Genomic DNA, 27,579 nt, shown 5'->3' with positions numbered 1-27,579 from the left:
GCCGGCGGCGGGGGGGCGGGACCTGGGGCGGAGAGCGGTTCGCGCGCTTCGGGCCTAGTCCGGACTCGCCGCCGCCGCCGCCATATTCCCGGTAACGGGGGCGCGCGGCCGGGGGCAGGCTGGGCCGGAAGAGGGGTCGGGGTCGGCGCTGAGGCGGGGAGGGGGTCGGTTGAGATGGGACGGCCGGAGTCGGCGGGCGGAGGGAGGCGCGGGCCTTTGAGGGAGGGGGCAGAGAGTGCCGGGCCGGGTTCGTGGGGAGGGAGCGGGGCGGGCCTAGCTGAGGGCGAAGAGTAGGCCTGGGTGGGAAGCAGAGGCGGCTGGAGCTGCCCGACCCCCAGGGGCCTGGCCGGAGCCGCCTTGAGGCCTAGGCAGGTGCGGCGGACAGGAGCTGTGGGCTTCACTGCGGTCATTCTTCGCAACGCGGTCCTTGGGCCCCTAGGAACCGCGGGTGGGACTTTTTCGTCGCGCCATAGGCAGCTGCGGCGCCGACGCGGCGCTACTCGGGTCGGGCCCGAGGGTGATGGGCAGCGACCCCCGGCGGCCTGGGAGAGCGGGGGGCGGCGCGAGGCCGGGGGCGGGGCGGAGCGGGTGGGGCCGAGCTGGGGCCGCTGGGATGCTGTGTCTCTGGAGATGGGAGGTTAGCAACCATTGCCCTTCTCCCAACCCAGGGCCCTCCTCCCAGCCCAGGACCCTCATGCCTTCTCATTCTTGCGTTTTTCCGAATCCCGCAGTGGCATCTTCCTTACTTTGTCCATCCTCCGGGCTCGCGATCTTCCTTCCGGAGCCATGTCAGAAGGAGTGGACTTGATTGATATATATGCAGACGAGGAGTTCAACCAGGTGAGGGGTCGTCAGGAGCTTTGGGATTTTCCTTGATTATGTGAGGAATCATTTTCAGCAAACTTGCAGTGGTTTCAAGCTGTACGAGTCCTAGGCTTGAACACGCATCTATCCGGTCTAAAATTTTTCTCCTGCAGAAACTTTAAAGACTACTCGCCGTTCCGCTTTATGTTAATTTGAGGCTCCAGGCTTAATTTTAAAGGCTTTTATTTAAGAGCAAATAAAAACCTGTAGTAGAATAGTGAATCAACCTGTGGAATTTACTCCCCAGGAAGCCAAAGTTGGATGGATGTCAGACTAACCCCACTTAAAAATCAAAAGTACATTGCTACAGTACTCATGAGGACGGTGCTGATACCTGTTCCTTTGCATTCTCAAACTGCAGCTGGAGAAGTGTAGCCCCTCCACCATGACAGTGCAAAGTAGAAAAGATAACTTTTAACATTGATTTTCAACTCCATTCCAATTAAGTTTTACTTCCTTTTATAAGTAGGTTGACTCCAGTCATGAGACGTCCACAAACATTTTGGTATAGTTTTACTGATTAACTTTAGTCTTTCTAGAAGGAATAAAAGGGTAAAGACATTAGACAAACCAGTTAAAAGACAGAGACAGATCCATGCACATACCCTTAGTTGGATTTGTTTTTATTGTACCGGGGAACATTATACAAAAACTTACCTATAGCTGGGCGTGGTGGCTCTTGACTGTAATATCAACTGCTTTAAAGGCTGAGGTGGGAAGATTGCTTAAAGCCAGGAATTCAGTACCAGCCCAGACAACATAGCAAGACCCAGTCTCTACAAAAATGTAAAAAAAAAAAAAAGCAACCAGATGTGATGGCTTGTGCCTGTAGTCTCATCTACTCTGGAGAGTGAGATAGGAAGTACTCCCTGAGCCCAGAAGTTTAAGGCTGCAGTGAGCCATGATTGGGCCACTGCACTCTGTCCTGGGCAACAGCAAGACCCTGATTCATTTTTTTTTTTTTTTTAACAGTTTTGCTCTTGTTACCCAGGCTGGAGTACAATGGCGCGATCTTGGCTCACGGCAACCTCCACCTCCTGGGTTCAGGCAATTCTCCTCCCTCAGCCTCCTGAGTAGCTGGGACTACAGGTGCGCGCCACCGTGCCCAGCTATTTTTTTGTATTTTTAGTAGAGATGGGGTTTCACCATGTTCACCAAGATGGTCTCGATCCCTTGACCTCATGATCCACACGCCTCAGCCTCCCAAAGTGCTGGGATTACAGGCATGAGCCACTGTGCCCGGCGACCCTGACTCTTAAAAACCAAACAAAAAAATCTTCCATGCAGTTCAGTTTTTCAATCTTGAGGTCAATTCTCAAGAATGTTCCAAAGTTTCTATTTAAAACTTAATAATATCTTGCCTGGGTTATTTTCAGCACTATTCTACCTAGGTAAGCTGGCTCTTCCCATTGGCATCTTCCAGTGGGTATACATAGGGACCTGGCAAAAGCATGTAATGAATGGGCTAGGAAAGGAAAGTTACCTGGTTGGACCCTGACTTTGATATGAGGCAACAGAAGAGGTGGATTCATGCCATCTGTTTTTCACTTGGCATAACCTTACGTTAAAATCTATTTTTTGATGCATTATGGATTTGTAACAAGGAAATGTATAAGCCATACACAAAAGTAGAATAGTGTAATGACCTTGTACCTATTATACAGCTTCACCAATTATACTTTTTAATGGCAGGTTTCTTGTCTCTTCTCTGGTAAATTGTGAAGTCCTTTAAATATAGCTGCTGATTGTCTTAAATACATGAATTTATTTATTTATTTTTTGAGATGGAGTCTTGCTCTGTCATCCAGGCTGGAGTTTAGTGGCTGGATCTTGGCTCACTGCAACCTCTGCCTCCCGGGTTCAAGCGATTTTCCTGCCTCAGCCTCCTTAGTACCTGGGCCTACAGGCGTGTACCACCACACCTGGCTAATTTTTATATTTTTAGTAGAGTCAGGGTTTCACCATGTTGACCAGGCTGGTCTCGAATGCCTGACCTTGTGATCCGCTCCCTTCAGCCTCCCAAAGTGCTGGGATTACAGGTGTGAGCCACAACGCCCGGCAAAAAAATTGTTTCATTAAGTCTAATAATTGTGGATGAAAGAGAAAAGTACCATATGTTATTTTAGTTACAAAACCATTGTTTTCCTGAGTTTTTTCATATTCCTTTGAATCAGACTTTTACTACCTTCAAAAAACAAATAGAGACAGTGGTCTCAATTGTGTTTTAGAATGATTTAAGAATGTTACTGATATGCCCCAAGCTGGCCCATGCACAAGATGCCCTTCATGTGTACTTTGCTCCCCAAGGATATTTAATATTTTTCCTAGATGGAACCCTATGGTGCTTACTCTCTGATCTCGTAGAGCATTTGCTGCAAAAACCTTTTTTGCCAGAGCTACTTTATTTCTGTCATATTGGGAGTCCTGGGATTCACACTGGCTCTCTTGGGCCAGGGAGAAGAACTCTGGAAAGGTGACTGAGAGTGGTTGCTCTGCTGGGAGTTTGTCTTATACTGAGACAGGCTTTACACAGTGTGCCCAGTTCTCTTCTTTCCTCCCATCAGCAAGTATTTATTGAGCTAATTGTGTTTGCTAAGCACTTTGCCAGGACTAGTGAGGTAAAAGGGGAAAAAAAGGTACGTCTCTTTACTCAGAACAGATTCCACTCGTGGTGGGTAGGGGTGGTGGACAATCACAACGCAGAGTACAGTGAAGAGCAATGAGGGTGTGAAGCGAGAGCTGTGGAAATGGTCATTATAAAGTCATAATTCTTTATTAAACCTTGGTTACAATTAAAAGAAACAATGGGCTAATCCCAACACTTTGGGAGGCCAAAGCTGGCAAATCACCTGAGGTCAGAAGTTTGAGACCAGCCTCACCAATACGATGAAACACTGTCTCTACTAAAAATACAAAAATTAACCAGGCATGGTGGCATGCTCCTGTAATCCCAGCTATTTGGGAGGCTGAGACAAGAGAATCACTTGAACCCAGGAGGCGGAGGTTGCTGTGAGCCAGGATCACACCACTACACTCCAGCCTGGGCGACAGAGCAAGATTCCATCTCAAAAATAAATTTTTAAGAAAGAAATGTACTAAATTGTAAGAAATAATTTTTAAAAATAAAAGAAACAATGATATCAAGTTGATTGCTTATATATCTGAGAAAAATGAATCCTGGGCTAGTTACTTCCCTCAGTGGGATATCAGGAAGAAGAGGGTGGTGGGTGGGAACTTTGAGCAGACAAGTGGAGAAGATCTTATTTAAATTGAAAATCACACATGTTCTCTCTTGTTTACAGAGAAGCAAGAAGTTTCATAAGACAGTCACAGTTTTTTCTGTGCTGTTGAACACAAAATTCTTTGAGATAGTCATTCAATATTAAATATATATTTAATGTTTAATCTCCCTGGAATGAAACTTTGAACATCAGTGCATGTACAATATACTTTCCTCTTAATTTGTAGAATTTGGTTTTACTTTATTACTGCATAAATCACCAGCAAAATCTCAGGCCCTTATCTGTGTTTCTGTTTTACTGGCTGAACAAGTAAGATGAATGATGATAGGGGATTGAAATACAAACAAACAATTTGATAACTTGTTTGTTAGGTAGAACCCTCAAGAGACTTGCCCTGTGTAGTTCCCACTAGTTTTTTTGAACTGAGGCTCTGTGGCCCACCGAGACCATTTAAATCTTGTGATAATTTTGTATTCATTGAATCCTTTTGTTTCTGAAAGTGTTAGATTGTTCTATTCTTTAAGGGATCTTAAAAGGGTAAATTGGTTGCCTAAGCTAGTAGTATGAAGGGTTTCCTGGTGATGCATGTGGTCTCTGAGCTGTCAAAATCTGCGTGTTAGTCCACTACTCAGTTTTCGGTGATAATTTTTACATTACAACTATTAGACACATACATCCAAATTACAGATACTGCATGGAAAGGAATCTCAGTTTGTTTCCATTTGATTATCTAAGATGATGTATTTTCTTATTCCCTTTAAGCTTCATTTGAAAATCCTTGAATTAAAAAAATGAAGACTGGGCATGGTGACTCATGCCTGTAATCCCAGCACTTTGAGAGGCCGAGGTGGGCAGATCACTGAATATGAGACCAGCCTGGCCAACATGGTGAAACCCTGTCTCTACTAAAAAATAAAAAAATTAGCCATGCGTGGTGATGCACACCTGTAATCCCAGCTACTAGGGAGGCTGAGGCAGGAGAATCACTTGAACCCAGATGGTAGAGGTTGCAGTGAGCCGAGATCACACCACTGCACTCCAAACTGGTTGACAAAGTGAGACTCTATCTCAAAAAAAAAAAAAGAATCTTGGTGTGAAGTAGTGCTTTCCAAGGATTCCAGCATTGGATAGGATTAAGTAACTTATGTAAATCTTTTCTCTACCATGAACCACAGGAGCAACTCTTCATACCTGGTACCTGAATGAAAGAGTGATTTGTCTAGAGTTGGGATGGTGTGAGACATAAGAGCTATGAAATATTTTATGGTGATTTACTTGCACACAAAATATCACCCAGTTATTAGCCCCAGCTGACCTAACCTTATTTATTATCCACCCTATCCTTTCCAGCGTTAGCTTCTCTCCTCATTCTTTACATGCTGACCCTTTTTATGGGTTTGACTACATGGAACAAGTTTCCTGTGCTTATTTGCCTCACTGATTCCTTTTCTTGTTTTTAAGTTGCCCCCTAAAAGTTGACTCTCTCTTGCTATTCTTTTTCTAACATTTTTACAAGGGTTAAGCCCGGCTGGTGGATTTCTTAGATTGTTTGTAATATTTGAAATTATTTATATGCTTCAGGAAGTAGAATCCTTCCCCCTTCTCTGTCAGAACAACCCAAGGTTATTCTCATAGTGTGCATTTTCTTCCTAATTTAGAAACTAAAAGATTGTTTCCAAAGGTTCTTATAATACAAGAATTACAAAAAGTCTAAGAGTACATTTTTTAGTAAGTCTTCTTCAGTCTCACTTAAGAATTAGCAGTTCTTGCTGTGGTATTGGAGGGAGAAAGGTATGAGAGCCATATGTCTTTAGTTGTCTTGGAGAAACTGTTTCTTCAGGTACTAAACAAGTTACTCAACTTAGGTGTTTCCTTTATTCCCTCTTTAAAAGAATAGCAATGATAGGAAACTGCCATGGCATCCTTAATAACACTGAACTACTTGCTGTATCTGTTATTTTGGCAGCATTATGTTTAACATTGTTTGAATGTTTTGTCTAATTCTTCTGTGAAAATAAAATAGTTGTCTTATCCTTAAGATTTCTCTGAGATAACTGTAGAATCCTGAGCACTTTATTATTATTATTATTTTGGTTACAGGGTCTCCCTCTGTTGCCCAGGCTGGAATGCAGTGATCCACTCATGGCTCACTGCAACCTCAGTCTCCTGGGCTCAAGTGATTCTCCTGCCTCTTGAATAGCTGGGACTATAGGCATGTGCCACCATGCCTGGCTAATTTTTGTATTTATTGTAGAGGTGGGATTTCACCATGTGGCTCATGCTGGTCTCAAACTCTTGGGCCCAAGCAATCCATCTGTCTCTGCATCCCAAACTGCTGGGATACAGGTGTGAGCTCCTGCACCCTCTCTGTAAAACCTTAAACATTAGGTTCCATATAGTAGTAGTAGTTGTAGTTTTCGTGGTTTTGGTATATATATAAATACATCACATAGAATGTATATTTTGCACATCTCCCATAATGTTCATATTGTAAATGCTTACTATGACACAGCTTATGATACAGGTTCTTAAAGTCTCCTAGACACATGTCATGGTAATGCATTGGGTCTGCATGTCATTCGAGAAATATAACTTAGGGGAAAACCCCTGTTGTTATTATTCCCTTCCCTTTTGATTTATTTTTTTATTTCTGTGATGGAAAAATTGATTGCATACAAGTAGCTTTAGAGCATTGGTAAATCGTGTACCAATCAAGGGATTTAAATCAGTAACTCCCGATCTTTTTTGCATTTTTGTACCCACTTTCATGCTTTTCTTCTGCATGCTATTTCTAAATAAATTTGTTATTAAATAGAATAGTGAATTTTATGTAACAGTTGATTTTGGAAATAGCATAAGATGTTGAAAATACGTTTTCGTCAGCATATTTTAGATGTCTTTAGAAGCTGACTTATTGATAACAGCAGCCCATGCATCTCATTGCATAATCTTTGTTTGCTTGCTTAATCACCTAGTGCATTTTGATTCTTACCGGTGGCTAAAGCCAGAAACTTTACAGATTGTTAACAGAATCTTGAAGGGTGAAAATGTACATGAGCATAATTAAGTGATACAGTTTCAACGGGAGGTTTTTCTTACTTTGTTTCCTAGGGTAGGACAAGGGAGTTTTATACATGTTTTACCAAGTATTTAACCGGATTCTAATAAACTAGAGTGAAATAGAATGAACAAAATGAAGTTTGCAAACCTACTTTTGCCAACCCCTCATCTCTTAGGACCCAGAGTTCAATAATACAGATCAGATTGACCTGTATGATGATGTGCTGACAGCCACCTCACAGCCTTCAGATGACAGAAGCAGCAGCACTGAGCCACCTCCTCCTGTTCGCCAGGAGCCATCTCCCAAGCCCAACAACAAGACCCCTGCAATTCTGTATACCTACAGTGGCCTGCGTAATAGACGAGCTGCCGTCTATGTGGGCAGCTTCTCCTGGGTGAGTGTGGGTAACCAAAAATGGTTATGGGTGGGTTGGAGGGAGAGCACTGGGAGGTGATGGCATTTTCAGAAACCACTGTTGCACTGTTTTGTGCTCTGATGGGGTTGGATTTCTTTTTCCTGGGATCAGGTTGGATTGATCTCTGAAAGAGAACTATCCTGAGGACGTACTGGTGCCGAAGAAAGCAATGATTAAGTGGGTAGTTGCTTTTTCTGCCATCTTGTTACTGCCCCTGACCCTGGGGCTTTATGTCTAGCAGGGTCATCTGTGGGACGAGATTTCAGAGTGAACACCTTGAACTCTTGGTGGTCATTAGATGGTCCTGTGATAATGGTGGGTGATGGGGATTAAAGACCTTGATAACTCTAATATACTTGGGGTAGGTGGTGACTGTTGTTCTGCAAGTTATTTTGTGATGTTTTCGGGCTGGTGGTGGAGGTGGTTTTTCCAAATTAGGAAATGTATTTTCTGTGGGGGAAGTTCTGGCAATGGTCAACTCTAGCCTGTCTGATCTATAATTAAAAAGTTGCTAGCAGTCAGTGTTTGAACTGATGACCAGCCAGCTCAAATGGCAGTCAAAGTTACAATAAGTTTTAATCTTCTTAATCTCTAAAGATGGGGATTGGGGGTGAGTGGGTTTGGAATTCTGTGTGGGTGAGGACAATAAGAAAAGTCTGTACTAATTGAAATATTTCCAGGCTTTTGAGTTTCCTCTGGGGGGGACTTAGTTGTGACTAGAATCCTAGTTTTGGGGGCAGGGTTTGGGACATTGGTGGGGCAGTGGGTGGGGGAGGTAGCTCTTGACATCTCTTCCTTTTCCATCTTGCCGGCCCCAGTGGACCACAGACCAGCAGCTGATCCAGGTTATTCGCTCTATAGGAGTCTATGATGTGGTGGAGTTGAAATTTGCAGAGAATCGAGCAAATGGCCAGTCCAAAGGGTGAGGTCTGGATTTGAGAAGCCCTCTTTAATTTGTAACCATTGGGATAACAGATCTGCACTATATTTTGGCCCTGGATTTTAATGCCTCCCACCCCTGGCCCAGCTTACTGCATTGGTTTTGGCAAACTGCCTTAGAAAGGGACCTAGCTGCATTGTAGTAGAACACCCATCTATTAAGGGGCGAAGAATACTGATTTTTAATTTGAAAAAAAAAAAATAAACATTTAGGCTGTCTCTTTGTTGTTAGTAATGCTGTGTGTGTGCGTGTGTGTGTGTGTGTGTGTGTGTGTGTTTAGCAAGAAGTCCTTTGCTTTACCACTTTTTACTAAAAGTGAAAGAATTTCTTTTTTCTTCTCTTGGTTATGTACAGATTTCATTCATTTTTAATTTTTCTTTCCTAAGGTATGCTGAGGTGGTGGTAGCCTCTGAAAATTCTGTCCACAAATTGTTGGAACTCCTACCAGGAAAAGTTCTTAATGGAGAAAAAGTGGACGTGAGGCCGGCCACCCGGCAGAACCTGTCACAGTTTGAGGCACAGGCTCGGAAACGTGAGTGTGTCCGAGTCCCAAGAGGGGGTACGTGGAGACCATCTGTATGAAGGGGGGGATGTTTGTGGGTTTGTTTTCTGTGGTGTAGGCTCATCCTACAGTGTGGATGAGTTTAGGGGAGGGTGATGGTGGTTTTGAGTGGTGTCATGATCAACAAGTAGTTCCCAAAATAGGTTTGTGTAGGAGAAAGAGCACTGTGCTAGGTTCAGGTTGTAGTTTGGTTCTACCGCTAACTCATTGTGTGACCTTGGCCTAGTCACTTTACTGCCTAGGGCCTGTTGGCCCATCTGGACTAGGGACATGCTGTTTAAAGTTCCATCAACCTAAATTCTATGTTTCTATCTAAAAATAAGCATATGGTGAATGGGCTTGATTTTTAAGATGTGCTTCTCTATAAATTATCAAGAAGCAGCCACCCTAAAATGTAACTTAAGATATATAAAGGTGGCTATAATCTATTCATAAACGTACATTGGAAGGATACCGTAAGGAATCACCCAAAAGGAGTGTTGGAGAATGAGAACTGAACATTTCTCTAGCATTGTGCAGGGGAGAGGGTGCTCTTTTGACTACCAAATGTTTAGTCTGCTTGGCAGGTATATTCCATTAGTAAAGAAAGTTACAGGCCAGGCACGGTGCCTCACACCTATAATCCCAGCGCTTTGGTAGTCCAAGGCTGGCAGATCATAAGGTCAAGAGTTCGAGACCAGCCTGTCCAACATGGTAAAACCCCATCTCTACTAAGAATACAAAAATTAGCTGGACATGGTGGTATGTGCCTGTAATCCCAGCTACTTGGGAGACCGAGGCAGGAGAATCTCTTGAACCCAGGAGGTGGAGGTTGCAATGAGTCAAGATTGCACCACTGCCCTCTAGCCTGGGCGACATAGTGAGACTCTTTCTCAAAAACAAACAAACAAAAAAAGCAAAACAAAAGAGAGTGTTAAATCAGACTACCTTAGTTTGATGACAGTTTCCTTTACATTCATCTTACTCCCTTTATTCTGACTGTACTCACTAAGCCCCTTTCTGATGTTAATTTAGTTTACCAATTAGGCTCTCCTACTGGGAAGAGAATGCGCTGACCGGCCAACAAGTATACTGGTCTGCTTGGGCAGTTATATTTCTCATTGTAAATTAATAAATTGTGTTCTGGTTTATGAATCAGTCTTTCGTGAGTTTGGTTAGCATGAATTAGGCTCCTAGGGCCCAGTCACCCCAGTTGAAGCAAGTTTCTGAACCTAAGGACCAGACCTTGGATTTTCCTGACCTCATAAAGTGCAGCCACCTTACAAGGCCCTCCCTGAAACAGCCAACCACCTTTATTTTCTTTTGCTGTAAGGGAAATAACAGCAAAGTTTCATCACCAATGTTCTGTTGCTGCTTGGATCCAGGCTCAAAATAGTGTCTTGTATTGATTGCGTGTATCCTCCAGGTAGAAATAAGGCCACTTTGCTCCTGCATAGGAACAGCTGTTCTTTTAACTAGATTGACAGCCTTGATAGATTTGGTGTGAATTCTTACTGCTCCATGTTAGAAAGGACACACTTTTCTTCCTTGACAAGTCATGTTTTCAGGTACCCTCTGTTTTGGAGTCTCTCTGTAATTCACCCCTGGCTTTCCTTAGGTGTGTAACTTTACAGCTGTATTGGGAGTAACATTCCTACTTCTACTCAGCTGCTTTTCATGTTACCTTTCTTTGCTGAAAAGATTGTGGTAACTGAGTGCTGTTTTTCTTCTCTGTCATGTTGATGGACCTAGCCTCTGTTAATTTACTAAGTAAAGCTGGTGAGCTTCCTCTGCATAAAAGCGGTTGCCTCTTTTGGGACTTACAGCCATAGATACAAAATAGAACCCTTGCAAATGTGAAAACGGTAGTAGCTGGGAAGGTGTTTAGCTGTCAGATTACACTTGCCTAATACCTTTTTGTTCTTCAGTTTAAGAGAACTCTAGGAAAGAGCCATTTGCGGCCGGGTGCAGTGGCTCACGCCTGTAATCCCAGCACTTTGGGAGGCCAAGGCAGGCGGATCACGAGGTCAAAAGATCGAGACCAACCTAGCCAACATGGTGAAACCCCGTCTCTACTAAAAAATACAAAAATTAGCTGGGCGTGGTGGCATACACCTGTAGTCCCAGCTACTCTGGAGACTGAGGCAGGAGAATGGCTTGAACCCAGGAGGCGGAGATTGCAGTGAGCCGAGATTGTGCCATTCCACTCCAGCCTGGCGACAGAGCAAGACTCTGTCTCCAAAAAAAAAAAAAAGAGCCATTTGCCATGTGTTTGAGACATGAAGAACAAGACAGCACTGGCATTGTTCTGTAATACAAAAATCTAGGTGGTTGTCAACATAATTGATTCCACCTTAGGCTTTACTCAGGAATTGGGGTTAACTGTCATGTTCTAATTTAAGGAGCACTCTTTCCTTCCACACCTGATGCCAGTGGCATCTTTCTATCTCCAAGACCCCTACAGAGCCCATGTGATCCTGTTCTTCTGTTGGATTCCCCATTAACCAGGCTTAGACTATTAAACTGGAGAGGAGCAAGTTTAGCCAAGTGACATGACAGTGTCAGAAGCCATGCTTCCAGCTGTTTAAAACACGGTCTGAGCTCCTGCACTGTGCACATCACCATGAGGTGATGGTGTTTCTAGTAGGCTGCCCTGAGTTGTAGAAGATTTTGGCCATTGAAATGTAACGGGAGTTCCCCAGATTTGAGACTTGTTTTGTAGCAAGCTTTTGCTAAACATCCTTACTGTCAGCTATGTGCCATCTGTTCATTCTGTGGGCAGATCTTTTGTTGGCTTATCTCCCAAGTTTCTCTTAACCTCCAATTGTCTACTTTTCATGTGTGTGTCTTTCTCACCCTGATTACTCATTTTAGTATGTAAATATAAGTGCTATTCAGTTCCTGCCACTCCTTCTCTTCCCCTAAATTCCCTATTCAATGCCCCTTGGCAAAGAGAACATTTTAAGTGTGCAGCAGGAAGAGGTTAACTAGTATTAGTCTAAGGAGAGAGATCCTTAACTCTTCAGGAGATATGGGGTTTCAAGTCAACTGCAATTTACCTGAACATCAGTGAACACTGTCATTTCCTTGTGGGCCGTTAGGATCCTACATTTAAAAATAGAACACATATGTAAGGATGAATTAAATGTGTTCTGAAGTACTTTTGGAGTTCTGGATGAAAAACATTCTTTGACAGGATTTAGGACAATATTGTATTTTGGATATATATCTTCACTGATTTGCTTCTGACCTCTGAAGCCAAAGAAAAGGCAGTAGATGATTTTACCTTGTTTCTCAGACACTTTAGTCAGCTTCCTCTGTATGGTGTCTGATAACTCCTGCAGGATGAGCTGGTCCTATGGGTTTGTATAAAGCCTGGGCAGTAACGTTAGTTCTGTTTTGCTTCATAGGAATACCTCCACGGGCCCATTCTCGAGATTCTAGTGATTCTGCTGATGGACGGGCCACACCCTCTGAGAACCTAGTACCCTCATCTGCTCGTGTGGATAAGCCCCCCAGTGTGCTGCCCTACTTCAATCGTCCTCCTTCAGCCCTTCCCCTGATGGGTCTGCCTCCACCACCAATTCCACCCCCACCACCTCTCTCCTCAAGCTTTGGGGTCCCTCCTCCTCCTCCTGGTATCCACTACCAGCATCTCATGCCCCCACCTCCTCGATTACCTCCTCATCTTGCTGTACCTCCCCCTGGGGCCATCCCACCTGCCCTTCACCTCAATCCAGCCTTCTTCCCCCCACCAAACGCTACAGTGGGGCCTCCACCAGATACTTACATGAAGGCCTCTGCCCCCTATAACCACCATGGCAGGTAAGGACTATCTTGTTCCTTTCAGATCTGAGCCAGGGTAAATAAATGTATTAAGCATTTTATTCTCCCTGAGAAAGTGAGCACTGATTGCTTGCTCTTTCCCTTATGGACACACTGTTGTCATAGCATTGATTCCTGGGAAATAGTTTACTGTCTGTTTGTTAGTGTTTTTATTTCATGTTTGTATTGCATGTTAACCACTTGACGCAAACCATGTCCCTCATATCCCCCTTTAAGGTGCTTAATTAAATTAAATGCTTCAGGCAGCTGCTATGAATGCTACAGATGACTAACATTGTTCTATATTATGCCAGAATTACAAAAGTATTGTAGAATACCATAACAGTAACGAGGTGTGAGCAATCAAGGATGGTATTCTCTTTGTACAGCCGAGATTCGGGTCCTCCACCCTCTACAGTGAGTGAAGCTGAATTTGAAGATATCATGAAGCGAAACAGAGCAATTTCCAGCAGTGCCATTTCCAAAGCGGTATCTGGAGCCAGTGCAGGTAATTCGTGCTTACCTTTGCTGCCTTTTCCTTAACCTTTAGTTTTTTTCCTTATTTTGTCATTCCAACTGGCAGAAGTTCAACAAGATAAAGTTGGAGTGCTGTAGATATCAAGGTGGCACACTTGGAAAAGCAATATATAACCTGCTTTCTTGGCCTTGAGGAAGCTCCTGTGTCTAGGCCTGCCCTCATGAAAACCAACTTAATGCCTAGAATATAAATAATTAATACTATCTCGTTGTGGTATTTGTTATAAAATGAAATTCCTATCTTGTGGAAATCTCGATCTCAATGGTTGATCTTTAGATCTAGTGTCTGTGTAGTAGACCCAATTCCAGATACAGACTAGATAATGTGGGTTGTTTTTTTTTTAATTTGTTTGTTTTGAGAGGGAGTTTTGCTCTGTCGCCCAGGTTGGAGTGCAGTGGTGCAATCTTGGCTCACTGCAGCCACCACCACTAGGGTTCAAGCAATTCTCCTACCTCAGCCTCCCAAGTACCTGGGATTACAGGCACCTGCCACCATGCCCAGCTAATTTTGATATTTTTTGTAGAGATGGGGTTTCACCATATTAGCCAGGCTGGTCTTGAACTCCTGACCTCAAGTGATCCACCTGCCTTGGCCTCCCAATGTGCTGGGATTACATCTGTGAGTCACCGTGTCCAGCCTAGATAATGGTTTGATATGAAATCTGATTACATTTGGGAGTCTTAAGCAGAGCGGGTAGCCTATCTTAAAAGAGGCAAGTCTATTGGGTGTCATCTTAAGGCATTATATGCCCTTACAGCTAACCTTTGCCCTACTGTCGGTATTACGTGAGCAGAACCAGCAGCCATGATTCCGAAACCCCTGACCATAATACCTTTGTTTTTTGAAAGAAGAGGCTACAGGAAGTTTCAGAGTTCTGGTTCAGTTTTTATATCATGACATTAGTCATATTCACTTCCTTCCTGTGAGTTCCCCTACGTGAATATACATGTTTGTAGATAAACAGATTTCTTAAGAGGTAAGTTAGCTCTGGCCCGGCTCAGTGGTTCAGGCCTGTAATTCCAGCACTTTGGGAGGCTGAGGTGGGCAGATTACAAGGTCAGGAGTTCAAGACTAGCCTGACCAACATGGTGAAACCCTGTCTCTACTAAAAATATAAAAAATAGCCAGGCACAGTGGCACATGCCTATAATCCCAGATACTCAGGAAGCTGAGGCAGGAGAATGGTTTGAACTTGGGAGGCGGATGTTACAGTAAGCCAAGATCATGCCACTGCATTCCAGCCTGGGCAACAGAGGAAGACTCCATCTAAAAAAAAAAAAAGGCCAGGCGCAGTGGCTCATCCCTGTATTCCAGCATTTTGGGACGCAGAGGTGGGCAGAACACAAGGTCAAGAGATCCATACCATCCTGGCCAACATGGTGAAACCCTGTCTCTACTAAAAATACAAAAATTAGCTAGGCGTGGTGGTGGGCACCTGTTATCCCAGCCACTTGGGAGGTTGAAGCAAAAGAATCGCTTGAACCCGGGAGGTAGAGGTTGCGGTGAGCCGAGATCGAGCCACTGCGCTCCAACCTGGGCAACGGAGTGAGACTCTGTCTCAAAAAAAAAAAGAAGTTAGCCCTAAATATTATCATCTGCTTTCCCTCATTTTTCATCTTTGCATCATCTTGCCAAACTTGAATCCACAGAGTAGGTTAAAGACAGAAAGTATATAATATATGTTCGCTTCATTTTTTTTCCCACCAGAAAAATCTCCATTGACATTTAAAGTAATCTTTTTAGGCCGGGGGCGATGGTTCATGCCTGTAATCCCAGCACTTTGGGAGGCCAAAGCAGGTGAATCACTTGAGGTCAGTAGTTCACGACCAGCCTGGCTAATATGGCAAAATTCCCTGTCTCTACTAATAATACAAAAATAAGCTTGGCATGGTGGCATGCACCTGTAGTCCCAGCTACTTGGGAGGAGAGGCACAAGAATTGCTTGAGCCTGGGAGGTGGAGGTTGTGGTGAGCAGAGATTGTGCCACTGCATTCCAACCTGGGCGACAGAGTGAAACTGTTGTCTGCAAAAAAAAAAAAAAAAAAAAAAAGGTATTTTCAAATTTAAAAGTATTATATGCTCATTGTAATGGGTTAAATACACAGAGCAGTATGAAGAAAGTACTCATTGCCCCTTTTTTCTCATCAACCCTTTCACACTAAGATGATCACTAACTGAAAAAAAACTTCGTTTTTTGTTGTTTTCATTACATTCATTCAAACCACAAATACTCACTGAAGTTGCCTACAAAAACAGGCAACGATTCCTGCCAGGATGGAGTCTTCATGTTCTTGGGACTCCACTGGACAGTTGCTCCAGTAGTTTCTATCCCTGTTGCCTTGCACAGATGAAGCTGCCAGGCTTCATTTTCACTGGACCGCTGTCTAGATTCATGTTTTCTTTGTATTATCTTCTGTCCTTAATGCTCTTGACTTAGCTTGGAAAAGCAAAGTGCAGGTACCCACCCCATGACCACTATCCCTGAGCCAAGCATTGTTCAGAGTTGGGAAATGAAAGGCCTAGTTTTAGATGACAGCATAATTTTTTTTTTCCTTGAGACGGAGTCTCATTCCATTGCCTAGGCTGGAGGAGCACTTGTGTGATACCACCTCAGTGCAACCTCTCCCTCCCGGATTTAAGCAGTTCTCCTGCCTCAGCCTCCCGAATAGCTGAGATTACAGGTGCATACCACGACAACTGGCTAATTTTTGTATTTTTAGTAGAGACCCAGTTTTACCATGTTGGCCAAGCTGGTCTCGGAACTCTGGCCTCAAGTAATCCGTCCACCTCATCCTCCCAAAGTGCTGGGATTACATGTGTGAGCCACTGCACCTGATAATTTTTTTAGTTCACACATATACTACACACTTATTTTTATATATAACATATATATACACACATACATCTATTGTTGATTAAAAGTAATTTGTAAACATATTGTTTAAAAAGTCTCATAGGGTGTAGTCGCTCATACCTATAATCCCAGCACTCTAGGAGGCCTGGGCGGGAGAATCACTTGAGGCCAGGAATTTGAGACCAGCCTGGTCAGCATAGTGAGAACCCATCTCTACAAGAAGATTTTGAAAACTAAGCTGGGTGCAGTGGCATGCACCTGTAGTCCCAGCTTCTGGGGAGGCTGAGGCAGGACAATGGCTTGAGCCCAGGAGTTCAAGAAAGCAGTGAACTGTGATCATACCACTGCATTCCAGCCTGGATGATAAAACAAGACTTTTCAAAAATAAAATAGTCCTTTATACAAGGACAACCAATAAGACCACTTTGTATGGTTTAGTATCTGTTGCTCCAGAATTTTTTCTGTGCATGTGACAGTATATATAATTTTTATTTTCACAAAAACGGGACATGGTTTTGAAACTTGTTTGTATTAATATATTCTGGACACGTATTGTATCAGCTGACAATATTTATTGATCCTTACTGTGTGTCTGGCACTGTGCTGAGGGCTTTACATGGATTACTTTGTTTACCTCCTGCTTTTTAACAACTATGTAATATTCTGTAGAACCAATATAGCCAGATCCTATTGAAGATAGTATAACAAGCAACATTAAAACACTGTTAAACATACACACTTGTGAACAAAAATAGAAAAAAAAATTTTTTTTGAGACGGAGTTTCACTCTTGTTGCTCAGGCTGGAGTGCAGTGATGTAATCTCGGCTGCCTCCCGGGTTCAAACAATTCTCCTGCCTCAGCCTCCCGAGTAGCTGGGATTACAGGCATGTGCCACCACGCCTGGCTAATTTTGTATTTTTAATAGAGACAGGGTTTTACCATGTTGGTCAGGCTGGTTTCAAAACTCCCGACCTCAGGTGCTCCACCCACCTCGGCCTCCCAAAGTGTTGGGATTACAGGCGTAAGCCACTGTGCCCGGCCAGAAGTAAAAAATGTTTAGTAGAATTGCTGGCTCAAAAATATGCACATTGTTTAATAGATATTGTCAAATAGCCCCTGGACAGCGTCAGTTTGTTCATCTGACAACATCTGTGAGATTCTAAACCGCTGGAGCATAGGTATCATCCAGTTTTAGACCTGCAATGGCTGCCTCATCTGTGTTACTGTGGTTGCTTGGGACAGCCAGCTACTCTTGGTTTGTGTCTGCCTGAGCTCTCCTTTTGGTCGGTTAGTTTACCATCTGTCCTCATCGTTGGCCTTTCCCATTCATCAGGGGATTACAGTGACGCAATTGAGACGCTGCTCACAGCCATTGCGGTTATCAAACAGTCCCGGGTCGCCAATGATGAGCGTTGCCGTGTCCTCATCTCCTCTCTTAAGGACTGTCTTCATGGCATTGAAGCCAAGTCCTACAGCGTGGGTGCCAGTGGGAGCTCTTCCAGGTGAGTTGGTGATTGCATCCTCACCTACCAGCCCTGAGCAGCACTCTTCCAAGGATAGGGAGTGGGGATAGATGGAGCTCAGGGAATCTGGGAAGGATCTGGCCGCAAGTCTGGACCTTAGCCTTCATGTCTTTATGGGGAAGAAACGAATCAGATACTTTCATTAATAAGTGTTGTAACATCTGGAATCTGGTGGGTGAGGCAGTGGGCTCATACACATGGGTATTGTTAAGAACATGGGCTTTGGAGCCCTACAAGCTTGGATTGGAATCCCAGTTCTGCTGTTATCTGTGTGGCCTTCTTGCATATGGAAGTTAGTCAACTTTCCAAGCCTCAGCTTTCTCATTTTTAAAAAAAGGGACAGTGGTGGTGTTTATCTTACAGGCCTGTTGTAAAGATTAGGTCAGATAATGCATACAAAATTATTAGCACTATGCCTGATATATTATGTTCTCAGCAAATAGATTTGTTAGTCATTTTCCCAAAAAAGACTAGTCCTCAAAGAGCTAAAATCCTCAGACAGTGGTCCCATGATAAAGTAATAGAGGAGTAGCTTAGGCAAATATTCAAAGACACCAAAACACCATACTCTTGGAAAGAATGTGATAGGCCATCTGAGTGAGGCTGAATGATCTTTCTAATAGGAAAAGACATCGGTCCCGGGAAAGGTCACCTAGCCGGTCCCGGGAGAGCAGCAGGAGGCACCGGGATCTGCTTCATAATGAAGATCGGCATGATGATTATTTCCAAGAAAGGAACCGGGAGCACGAGAGACACCGGGATAGAGAACGGGACCGGCACCACTGAGAAAGGTGGGAAGAAGCCCCGTTCCTGGCTGCTAGGGGATCTTTTATGAAAAAAAGATTTACAGTGAAGAGTTCTCTCTCTCTAAAGCAAAAGTAAATGCAGCAAGGGTAGGGGCAGATTTCCTGCAGATTTGTGGGGAGTCAACCCTGAGATTCAGCTCTTGCTGCTTATTTCTTGACTACCTTAACCTGGTATCTGAGTGAGCGTGGTGTGTATATTCAAGCACCAATTTGAATCCCAGTTCCTCCACTAATGGCCATATTACTTTCTGTTCCACAGTTTCTTCATTTGTAAATGAAGATAATAAAAGTAACTGTCCCAAATGACTTGCTAAGTTTTAGTGAAAGACTCCATGTAGACTACTTAGCACTCATGGTACCTGTCACATAGTGAGTTCTGAATAATTGATAGCCATTGTTATTAGGAACTTTCAATTAAAAAAAAAATCAGGCTAGGTGCAGTGGATCACAAGGTCAGGAGTTCAAGACCAGCATGACCATCATAGTGAAACCTCATCTCTACTAAAAATACAAAAATTAGCCATTACAGGCATGGTGGCATGTGCCTGTAATTCTAGCTACTCAGGAAGCTGTGGTAGGAGAATCGCTTGAACCTGGGAAGCAGAGGTTATAGTGAGCTGAGATCACACCATTGCACTCAATGGCAACAGAACGAGACTGTCTCAAAAAAAAAAAAAAAATAGGAAAATTGTAGTAAGGCCATTGCCTACTTAGTTTTCAAGGTGCAACATTGATTTTAACAATTAGGCTGGGTGCAGTGGCTCACACCTATAATTCCAGCACTCTGGGAGGCTGAGATGGGAGGATTACTTGAGCCCAGAAGTTCAAGACCAGCCTGGGCAACATAGGGAGGCCCTGTCTCTACAAAAAATAAAAAAATTAGCCAAGTGTGGTGGTACACACCTGGTGGTTCCAGCTACTCAGGAGGTGGAGGTGGGAGGATTGCTCTAGCCTGGGAGGTTGAGGCTACAGTGATTGGTGATTATACCACTGTTATCCAGTCTGAGTGACAGTGAGACCGTGTCTCAGAAAAGGTGGGGAGGAGGGGCAGATGTGGCTCACACTGGTAATCCCAGCACTTTGGGAGGCAGAGGCCAGAGGATCACTTGAACAGGAGTGTGAGACCAACCTGAGCAGTATAGTGAAACCCCATCTCTTTTATCTCTTTTTTTTTCTCTCCTCCAAGATGGAGTCTCACTTTGTCACCTAGGCTGGAGTGCAGTAGCATGATCTCGGCTCACTGCAACCACTGCTTCCTGGGTTCAAGCGATTCTCCTGCCTCAGCCTCCTGAGCAGCTGGGACTACAGGTGTGCGACCATGCCTGCTAATTTTTTTATTTTTATTAGAGATAGGGTTTCACCATATTGGTCAGGTTGGTCTCGAACTCCTGACCTTGTGATCTGCCCACCTCAGCCTCCCAAAGTCCTGGGGTTACAGGTGTGAGCCACCACACCTGGCCAAGACTCCATCTCTTAAAAAATAAATAAATAAAAATTTGTTTATAAGATTTTGAAAATTAATATGCTTTAGTCAGAGAGGAGAAAGCTGATCTGGAAAAATTATCTTTAACAGCTTTAGAGGCTTTATGATGGATAATTAACTTCAATGGAAGGGTTTTCGCTTTTGGAAAAGACTCACTGATGAGGTGGTTTGTTTTGTTTTGAGACGCAGAGTCTCGCTCTGTCACCCAGGCTGAAGTGCAGTGGCACAATCTTGGCTCACTGCAACCTCCACCTCCCAGATTCAAGCGATCCTCCTTCCTCACACCCCCTCGTAGCTAGGATTACAGGCACGCACCACCATGCCTGGCTAAGTTTTGTGTATTTAGTAGAGACAGGGTTTCACCGTATTGGCCAGGCTGGTCTTGAACTCCTGACCTTAGGTGATCCACCTGCCTTGGCCTCCCAAAGTGCTGGGATTACAGGCATGAGCCACCATACCTGGCCTGTTTTTTTTTTTTTAATTTTTATTTTTTTAATAGACACGGTGTCTTGCTCTTTCATCCAGGCTGGAGTATGCTGTCCTGGCTGCCACTGGCTAAAAAATTAGCAGGTATGGTGGCAAGCGACTGTAGTCCCAGCTGCTCAGGAGGCTAAGGCAGGAAAATTGCTTGAACCCAGGCACCATCATGGCTCTGTAACATCAGCCTCCTGGGCTCAAGTGATCCTCCTGCCTTAACCACCTGAGGGATAATTTTCAAATCTTTCATAGAGTCTCAGTATTTTGCCCAGGCTGGTCTTGAACTCCTGGCCTCAGGTGATCCTCCTGCCTCAGCCTCCCAATGTGCTGTGGGATTACAGGCATGAAGCTGCTGCAATTGGCCATATTTTCTTTTGAAGCAAAATGAAAGCAGGAAGGTTGAGAGAGAAACTGTTAAGTAATGGAGAAGTTCAGTTAAGATCAGTGCATCCAGGGGCTCTGTCTGTGTCTTTCCAGACTTTGTCTGTCTGCATCTTTCAGCTCTGCTTTTCTCTTTTGCTTTCATTCTTAGGCTCCATATTGGTAGAGAGTCAGTGGCAGGGGGAGGTGCTGTATCTTTAGGTTGCATCGCACCAGCTTAGCAATCTCAACTGAAGGAAAGCTGGAAAGATTATTTCTAGTATATAAGTATACAGGAGCAGGTGTTGACTCTGCTTCTATGGAAATCTTTAAAATAGGCCAGACTCTGGCTAGGGGTCTATCTGAAGTTTCTGGAGGCTACTGCATGACCTAGGTAACTTCAGGGTCTTTTCTCAGTTTTGTGGTTGCAGATTTATAAGTCTCTAGGACTTCCCATTTTTCTGTCTCACATCACGTACATTAAGAAGATGTCCTTGATCTTTTGCCTGTTTGATTGATCTAAAGTCATGGTAATTGAAAAGGAAGGTGAGGGGAAAGCATAGGAATTGTGTTGGTGTCTTTGGGATGGTGATGTCTGGACAAAGAAGAAAAAAGAAACTGTCACCACCTGTGAGCCCGGATAGTTCATGAGCAATAGCTGGAATGTCAATAGTTGGAAAATTCTGCAGTATTTTAGTAGTGACAACCTACTAACAAACCAAAATACTCCTTTTAGGTTTGGCTACTTACTGCCTTCTAGCTTGTTCTTTAGCCATTATCTTAAACAGATTTATAGTGAGGAATTGTTTTTGTCTTCTTCCAAAAGAGGCAAATAAGTGGGAAGATGAAAAATTACTCATATTTTTTTGTCTCTCTCGTTAGTTGCTCATTTATTCCACAGAATCCTAGACTGTTGAACATCATTGAAATCTAGGATAACCCATGTAGAATCAACAGTTAGTCTGTGGGTTCTAGGTACTTCCTTCTAGATTTTGCAACAGGTTGAGTTTGGGGAGATGACCACATACCCTCTGGAAAGGCAGACACTAACATAGATGGAGACCACAAACAACTTTGACCTAATTCAGTCTCAGATGGGCAGGAGGGCAGGCATTAGAGTAGGTCTTGGTTCAGTCCTGTCTCATCTGTAGTAGTAGCAACATTTCCCTTTTCTTGTTTGGGTCTGCACAGTTGCTAGTGTTACTTGTGGGCTGAAAACCACACGTAGGCTACAGTGTATGTCCTTGGGAGCTGACTGGGATAAGAGTGACCAGGAAGGTGGTGATTGACCTGTGCAGAGCATGGACTGTCATCTTTGGAGCTGCATTCAGTTTAGTAGTTAGAAGATAATTGCATGTCACCATTCCTGATAGCTTTGCTCCTGACAACCTTATGACAGGGAAATTATCAGCGAGACCCATTAATCCAGTAGTAGTTTGAGAATTAAACATCTCCCCTTTTTTTCTTTTTTTGTCTTTTTTCTTTTTTTTCCCACCTGCAACTGTCTTTATCTAGTTATAGAGAATTAAACATCTCAACCTGAGTCTTTAGCTGTCACTTTGCCTTATTTCTTCTACTTATAAAACGGGGTCAGGCACAGTGGCTCATGCCTATAATTTCAGCACTTTGGGAGGCCAAGAAGGATGGATTCCATGAGCTCAGGGACCAGCCTGGGTAACATGGCAAAACACCCGTCTCTACCAAAAATACAAAAGTAGCTGGACTTATGTAGGCCCATGACACGATGGGGAAACTTAACTCTGAGGCAGATTTTCTACTTCCCCACTTTTCCCAGTCACCCCTTAAATATGGTGGTTATTTCATCTGAATAATACAGTCTGAAAGAACTGAATCAAGCACCCCAAAAATGTCAATTTCTTACATTCTCACCCTAAGGACTCTTGATTCCATCTTAGTGGCCAACTTATGGCTTAGGAGGTTTCATGTTGTAAAGATGGTACATGGCCCTCATTTATAGCAACCTTTTAGTTAGAAATGAATTGTATTTATATTCTATGAACAGGTGTTCCCTGAGAGTGAAAGGTGTGTTTTGTCCAGAGGTGGCAATACAACAGTAGCCTTCTTTATCCATTTTCTCCCAGCATAGGGTCTAGTTCTGGGGCTTAAAGGCTGATTGGCCCACTGAATTAGCCAATTTCTGATTTCTGCCCACATTCCAACATTGGCACCAAAATGTAGCTATGGAGATTTAAGAATTGAGTGCTGTGTCTTACTTCTTTCTCTTGGTGCACAAGTAATCCTCTGCAACCTGTGTCTTTGACTATTTGTAGTTCTCAACTATGTCAGTTATCTCATTATTTCAGGACATCCATCCTACTGAAAAATAGTCATTCTCACCTCATTCTTATCCTCATTAGCCATTGAAAACTGAGCTTTCTCTTCAATTTGGATCGAATTCAAAGATTGAGAACCCCTAATGGTATGACATTGAGTGCACTGAGGGCTTCAGTTTTCCCTTAGAGAAAATGGGACAAATACCAGCCTGCATAAGTGTTTAGGTAGGCCAGGAAGGCTGAGGCCATAGAGATGCTGAGGAGCCAAGCTGAAAATCCTGTCATTTCAGTGTGTAAAAGGATCAGGCAGGTTGTAGGTGTAAGGTCACTTTACAGAAGTACTTATATAAAGAGTAAACATTTGTATGTAGGCTGTGTTGCCGGTTTGGGCATTAGGAGAAATTCCAATTCCTCATTTTCCCTTTGACTATTAATTCTGTTTTATATGGTCAGACTGGCCATACCACCACCTGCATAATGCAGTGTGGTGTTCCATATTGCAGCATCGGAATAGGGCTTGAGTGTACTAGGAACTTGGTTTCATGGCCATGTGACAGGTGACTTAATAGACCCTTTTGGGTATAAGTTCTTAACTGCATTGAGGTTTCTTCATGCTCTGCTTTCTGTACTGGCTTGGCCACGTGACTCCGGCTTAGTGTTAGTATGTTTCCTGGTTCCTCACCTGTGGCTGCCATGTGGGGAAAGACTTAAAATCTCTTGAGTTTTACTGTATCTTAGAAAATCTCTGGGGCTGTGTTTGTGCACACACATACTCATAAAGACACTTTTTAAGGGCTCTTTTAAAAGGGAAAAAAAGGATTTAAGAGTTTCCTGTGTATGTGCATCCTGCCTGCTAGGGCCTCTTTGGTGTTTGGGGATTCATGGATTTGTTTGTGTGCACAATCGTTTTCTCACCACTAAACCTCCCATTTCCAGATTTTTCCCCCTTCCCTTTAAGGTAAGCTATGACTTGCACAGAATTGATTTCTGAACCTGTATTTAAACTCATCTTACTCTCTTTTAGCAGCTTTTCTTGAAATGTCACAGTATCCATACTTTTGCAGCCAAAGTGTCCTTTTCAGTCAAACTTTCAGAGACCTCATTTCATTGTGTTTTTTTCACCTAATCTTCTTTTTTTTTTAAAGTCAGGGTTTCACCATGTTGGTCAGGCTGGTCTTGAACTCCTGACCTCAGGTGATCCTCCTGCCTCAGCCTCCCAAAGGGCTGGGATTACAGGTGTGAGCCACTGCGTCCGGCTTTTTCACCTAATCTTTAAAGTGGATATCACTGCTTTTTTTTATCTCTACTTACTGTAGCTTCTGCTTTGTTTTTCCAGGCTTGCATTCTGTGTCTGCATACCCTACTATTTATGTTGTAGTGTTAGATAATGTCAGTGTGTTTTATATAAGCCCCTATCAGTCAGAAAGTAACCTCTAACTTGTGTTTTCTTTCTTCTGATGTTCTCATTGCAGGAGTCTGGTTGGAAGCAAATGTTTTTTTAATGGACTTGCATCTCCTCACCTTGATCAGGACTAAAGGACGGAGGCCACCCCACACCCCCTTCCCTTTTCTCCAAACCCCTAACTCCCTCCAGATACACAGGGAATACCCTCTGCCCTACAGGATTGAAAACTGTTTGGCAGCCCTCCCAATTCCACACCTCCTGTTTGCCAGGGGAAAAAAACCTAAAGACTTCGTGTGATTGGGAGGGGTGACAGACAGGAAGCAAAGAACATGTCCAGGCCCCTGGTCTCCATAGAGAATGGTGCTTTGTCCAAGAAAACGTATGAGTTTCTGATTCTCCGGGAGCACTTCAATGGTGAGGTTGATGGGAAGACTTCCTTCCCAAAGAAAATAGATCCTCCGTGTGGGATCTAGGAGAATGACTGGGTGTGCCAAAATATGCCCAGGGTCCTGCCCTCAGCACTAGATTTAATGGGGCCAAGAGGGTCCAAACCCCCTGCTAACATACCACTTCTTTGTTTAACTCCTTTACTACCTTCCCAGCTCTTTGAGGAGGGACCATGAGAACAGAAATTACCTTATGAAAAGCTACTTCTGTTCTTGCTTTCCCTCTCACATATTGACGGTTTAGTTCCTTGACCTCCCAGAGGGCTGAACTCTCAACTCTGTGCTGCCTAGCCTTCTCAGTGGACTTGCCCCTCCTAAGCAGAGAAGGCCCATGAGGTTGCTTTCTGCTGGGAAGCCTGGCAGAGCCAGTTACCACCCTCTGCTGCTTAGTGCTTGGTTACCTCTTGCAATAACCAGCTCTTAGTTGTTCCCTTTCCCTGGGGCTTTTCCATTTAATACATGGAGCCCTTCCCCCAGAAGGCTACTTCCTTGTTTTAGAGGAAGGTACTGCCCATTGGGAGATGGGGACATTGGGACCTCAGCAATGAAGAACCCTTGTGAAGTACCAGGAGGAATGGGGAAAGAGGCAAGTTGGGCAGGATATGGCCTACTTCCATAGGCTTTTCTTTTTTTCAGGTTTGATGTAAGTGTGGGCTTGCATCCCCCAGGTACATACTTTTACTTACTGTGGGATAACCTGGCACTAGAATGCAGGTAAAGTCACAAATTTGGTGTCTTTTCACCTTTTGACTGTTGGCTTAATAGCTCCTCACTCTGCCTGGAGATACTTCCTGCCTCAGATGCGGAGCCAGAAGAAACGGAGCCCGACTTGAATGAACTCAGCTCAGAGTTCTAAGAACCCCACTCTGGGGGCCATTTTCTCTACAGGCAAATGGAATTGCTCTTTTATAACATCCAAATTGTTATGTGGTTGCTGCTGGAGGAGGAGGCAGCACCCGGGTCCTGCGGTACCCATGGGGTGATGCTACTTCTGCATGCATCTACAGGGCATCTGACATCTAACATGGGACGTGGCATCTAAGATGAGACTTGGCATGTGAGACATTGGGTCACTAGAGACCCTTCTGGCTCAGAGGAGAGAGACTGAATTGGACTAAACCCTTCCTCTGTTCCCAGCACGTTTCTCATGTAGCCCTCAGTTACTGAGGGAGTCCCCCGCAGGGTTGGAGAGGCACATTCCCTTGGGACAGAGGCTACAGGTTGGAGCTTTTTTTCCCCTGTCCCCCAACCCCATCCCCACCTCCACTTCAGAACATGGCACCCCACCCAACCGGCCAAGTGTTAAGTGATGTGCTTATTGAGAGCAACTCCGGGTGTCTTTTAAAACGTAGAGAAAAACAAGGTGACAGTTTAAGGAAAAATATATATAGAATATCAGAAATGCTGTTTACCCGGAGAATTTTTTTCTCCCCATTTTTGTTTTGTTTTTACTCAATGACACAATTTTTAGTTTTATTTCCTGATAGCAAAAGGAAAAAAAAACACCCCTCAAAAAGGCCAAGGTCCCGTCCCCCTGTTGTCGGTGATTTGTTTGTCTTTCTGATAGGTTGAAAATTGTGTAATAAACTTGATGACGCTGTCAATCTTTTATACTGCATTGTATTTTTTTCCTTTTGTAACAAAATATTTTTAAATAATAAATGGGGTGTGAGCTGTTTTATGGATTCTGCATTGAATAGATTTGTTGAGGTGTCTGGGGCATGGGCATGGGCTGATGTAGACACTCGGATGACTGTGAAACCCCAAGTTCTTAGCCAGGATTGCATGTCAGGCAGTGATATACATGGCTTTGGTTGACTGTGGAGGCCTCCTAGGAGACCTCTAGTGCAGACCTTTGGAGGCATTCCTTCGGGTTTAAATTTTTTCCTTGGCCATCATCGAAACAGCTGATTAAAGAAAACTTCCAAGTCATCCTTTACCCTTCAAGATTCCTAAGACTTTCAGAGCAAATGTTCTATGTTATACAGTTAAATTCCAGTGTCATCAAGTTCAGGAAGGGAAGAATCCTTCGATAGGTGTTACAAGACCCAACTGCTAGTGGCTAGTTCACTGCCTGCCTAAATATGGACAAGCAGCGTAACCCGGTCTTTTTCACCTGCAAGATGAAAATAACTTCTGCCTTCCACACATCAGAAATAACAAATGTGTTTTGTAAACTACCTAAATATGAGGAAAGTATATTGTGGGGGTGATCTTGGGGCTCCAGAAAAGATTTTGGCTTTAAAAAGCCAGGTGCAGGAGGGTTCAATGATTTTTAAAAAGTGAACCACAGACCAGAGGATAATGTGTATCAGTACCAGAAATGGCAAGATCAGTGTATAAACAAGCTTTAGGAGAAGAGATTCTGTAGGGAGTCTACAATGATGTGAAACTTGAAGGAAAGGAGGAAAAAAATACTTGGAATCTCTCTCAAAATGTAAGTTGGGTTCCATGGTAACCCACATCTTAGTAGTTTGTCATGCTTGCCAAAACACCTGTTCCTG

The 27,579-nt window shown here is 43.7% G+C and overlaps 1 protein-coding gene across 10 annotated transcripts; it reads left to right on the top strand.

Moving 5' to 3' along the window:
* Nucleotides 1-9: 9 nt before the first annotated feature.
* On the top strand, nucleotides 10-26,679 carry CPSF7 (cleavage and polyadenylation specific factor 7). 10 transcript variants are annotated; one of them, XM_078341173.1, is made up of 11 exons: nucleotides 10-91; nucleotides 732-840; nucleotides 7,343-7,561; nucleotides 7,824-7,897; nucleotides 8,401-8,504; nucleotides 8,909-9,054; nucleotides 12,474-12,888; nucleotides 13,278-13,396; nucleotides 17,615-17,783; nucleotides 18,428-18,595; nucleotides 24,697-26,679. In XM_078341173.1, the coding sequence occupies exons 4-10, from the start codon at nucleotides 7,895-7,897 to the stop codon at nucleotides 18,588-18,590; spliced, it is 1,119 nt and encodes a 372-aa protein (XP_078197299.1). In that variant the 5' UTR covers nucleotides 10-91; nucleotides 732-840; nucleotides 7,343-7,561; nucleotides 7,824-7,894; the 3' UTR covers nucleotides 18,591-18,595; nucleotides 24,697-26,679. The 10 variants fall into 10 exon arrangements, with proteins under 10 accessions (XP_078197299.1, XP_078197298.1, XP_078197296.1 ...); XM_078341172.1 differs by having other exon boundaries at nucleotides 7,821-7,897; XM_078341170.1 differs by having other exon boundaries at nucleotides 7,821-7,897; nucleotides 8,909-9,081.
* Nucleotides 26,680-27,579: the final 900 nt, after the last annotated feature.

Source organism: Callithrix jacchus, chromosome 10 (genome assembly GCF_049354715.1).
Source record: "Callithrix jacchus isolate 240 chromosome 10, calJac240_pri, whole genome shotgun sequence".
Classification (NCBI taxonomy): Eukaryota; Metazoa; Chordata; class Mammalia; order Primates; family Cebidae; genus Callithrix; species Callithrix jacchus.
This window is presented reverse-complemented; position numbering and strand designations above follow the sequence as displayed.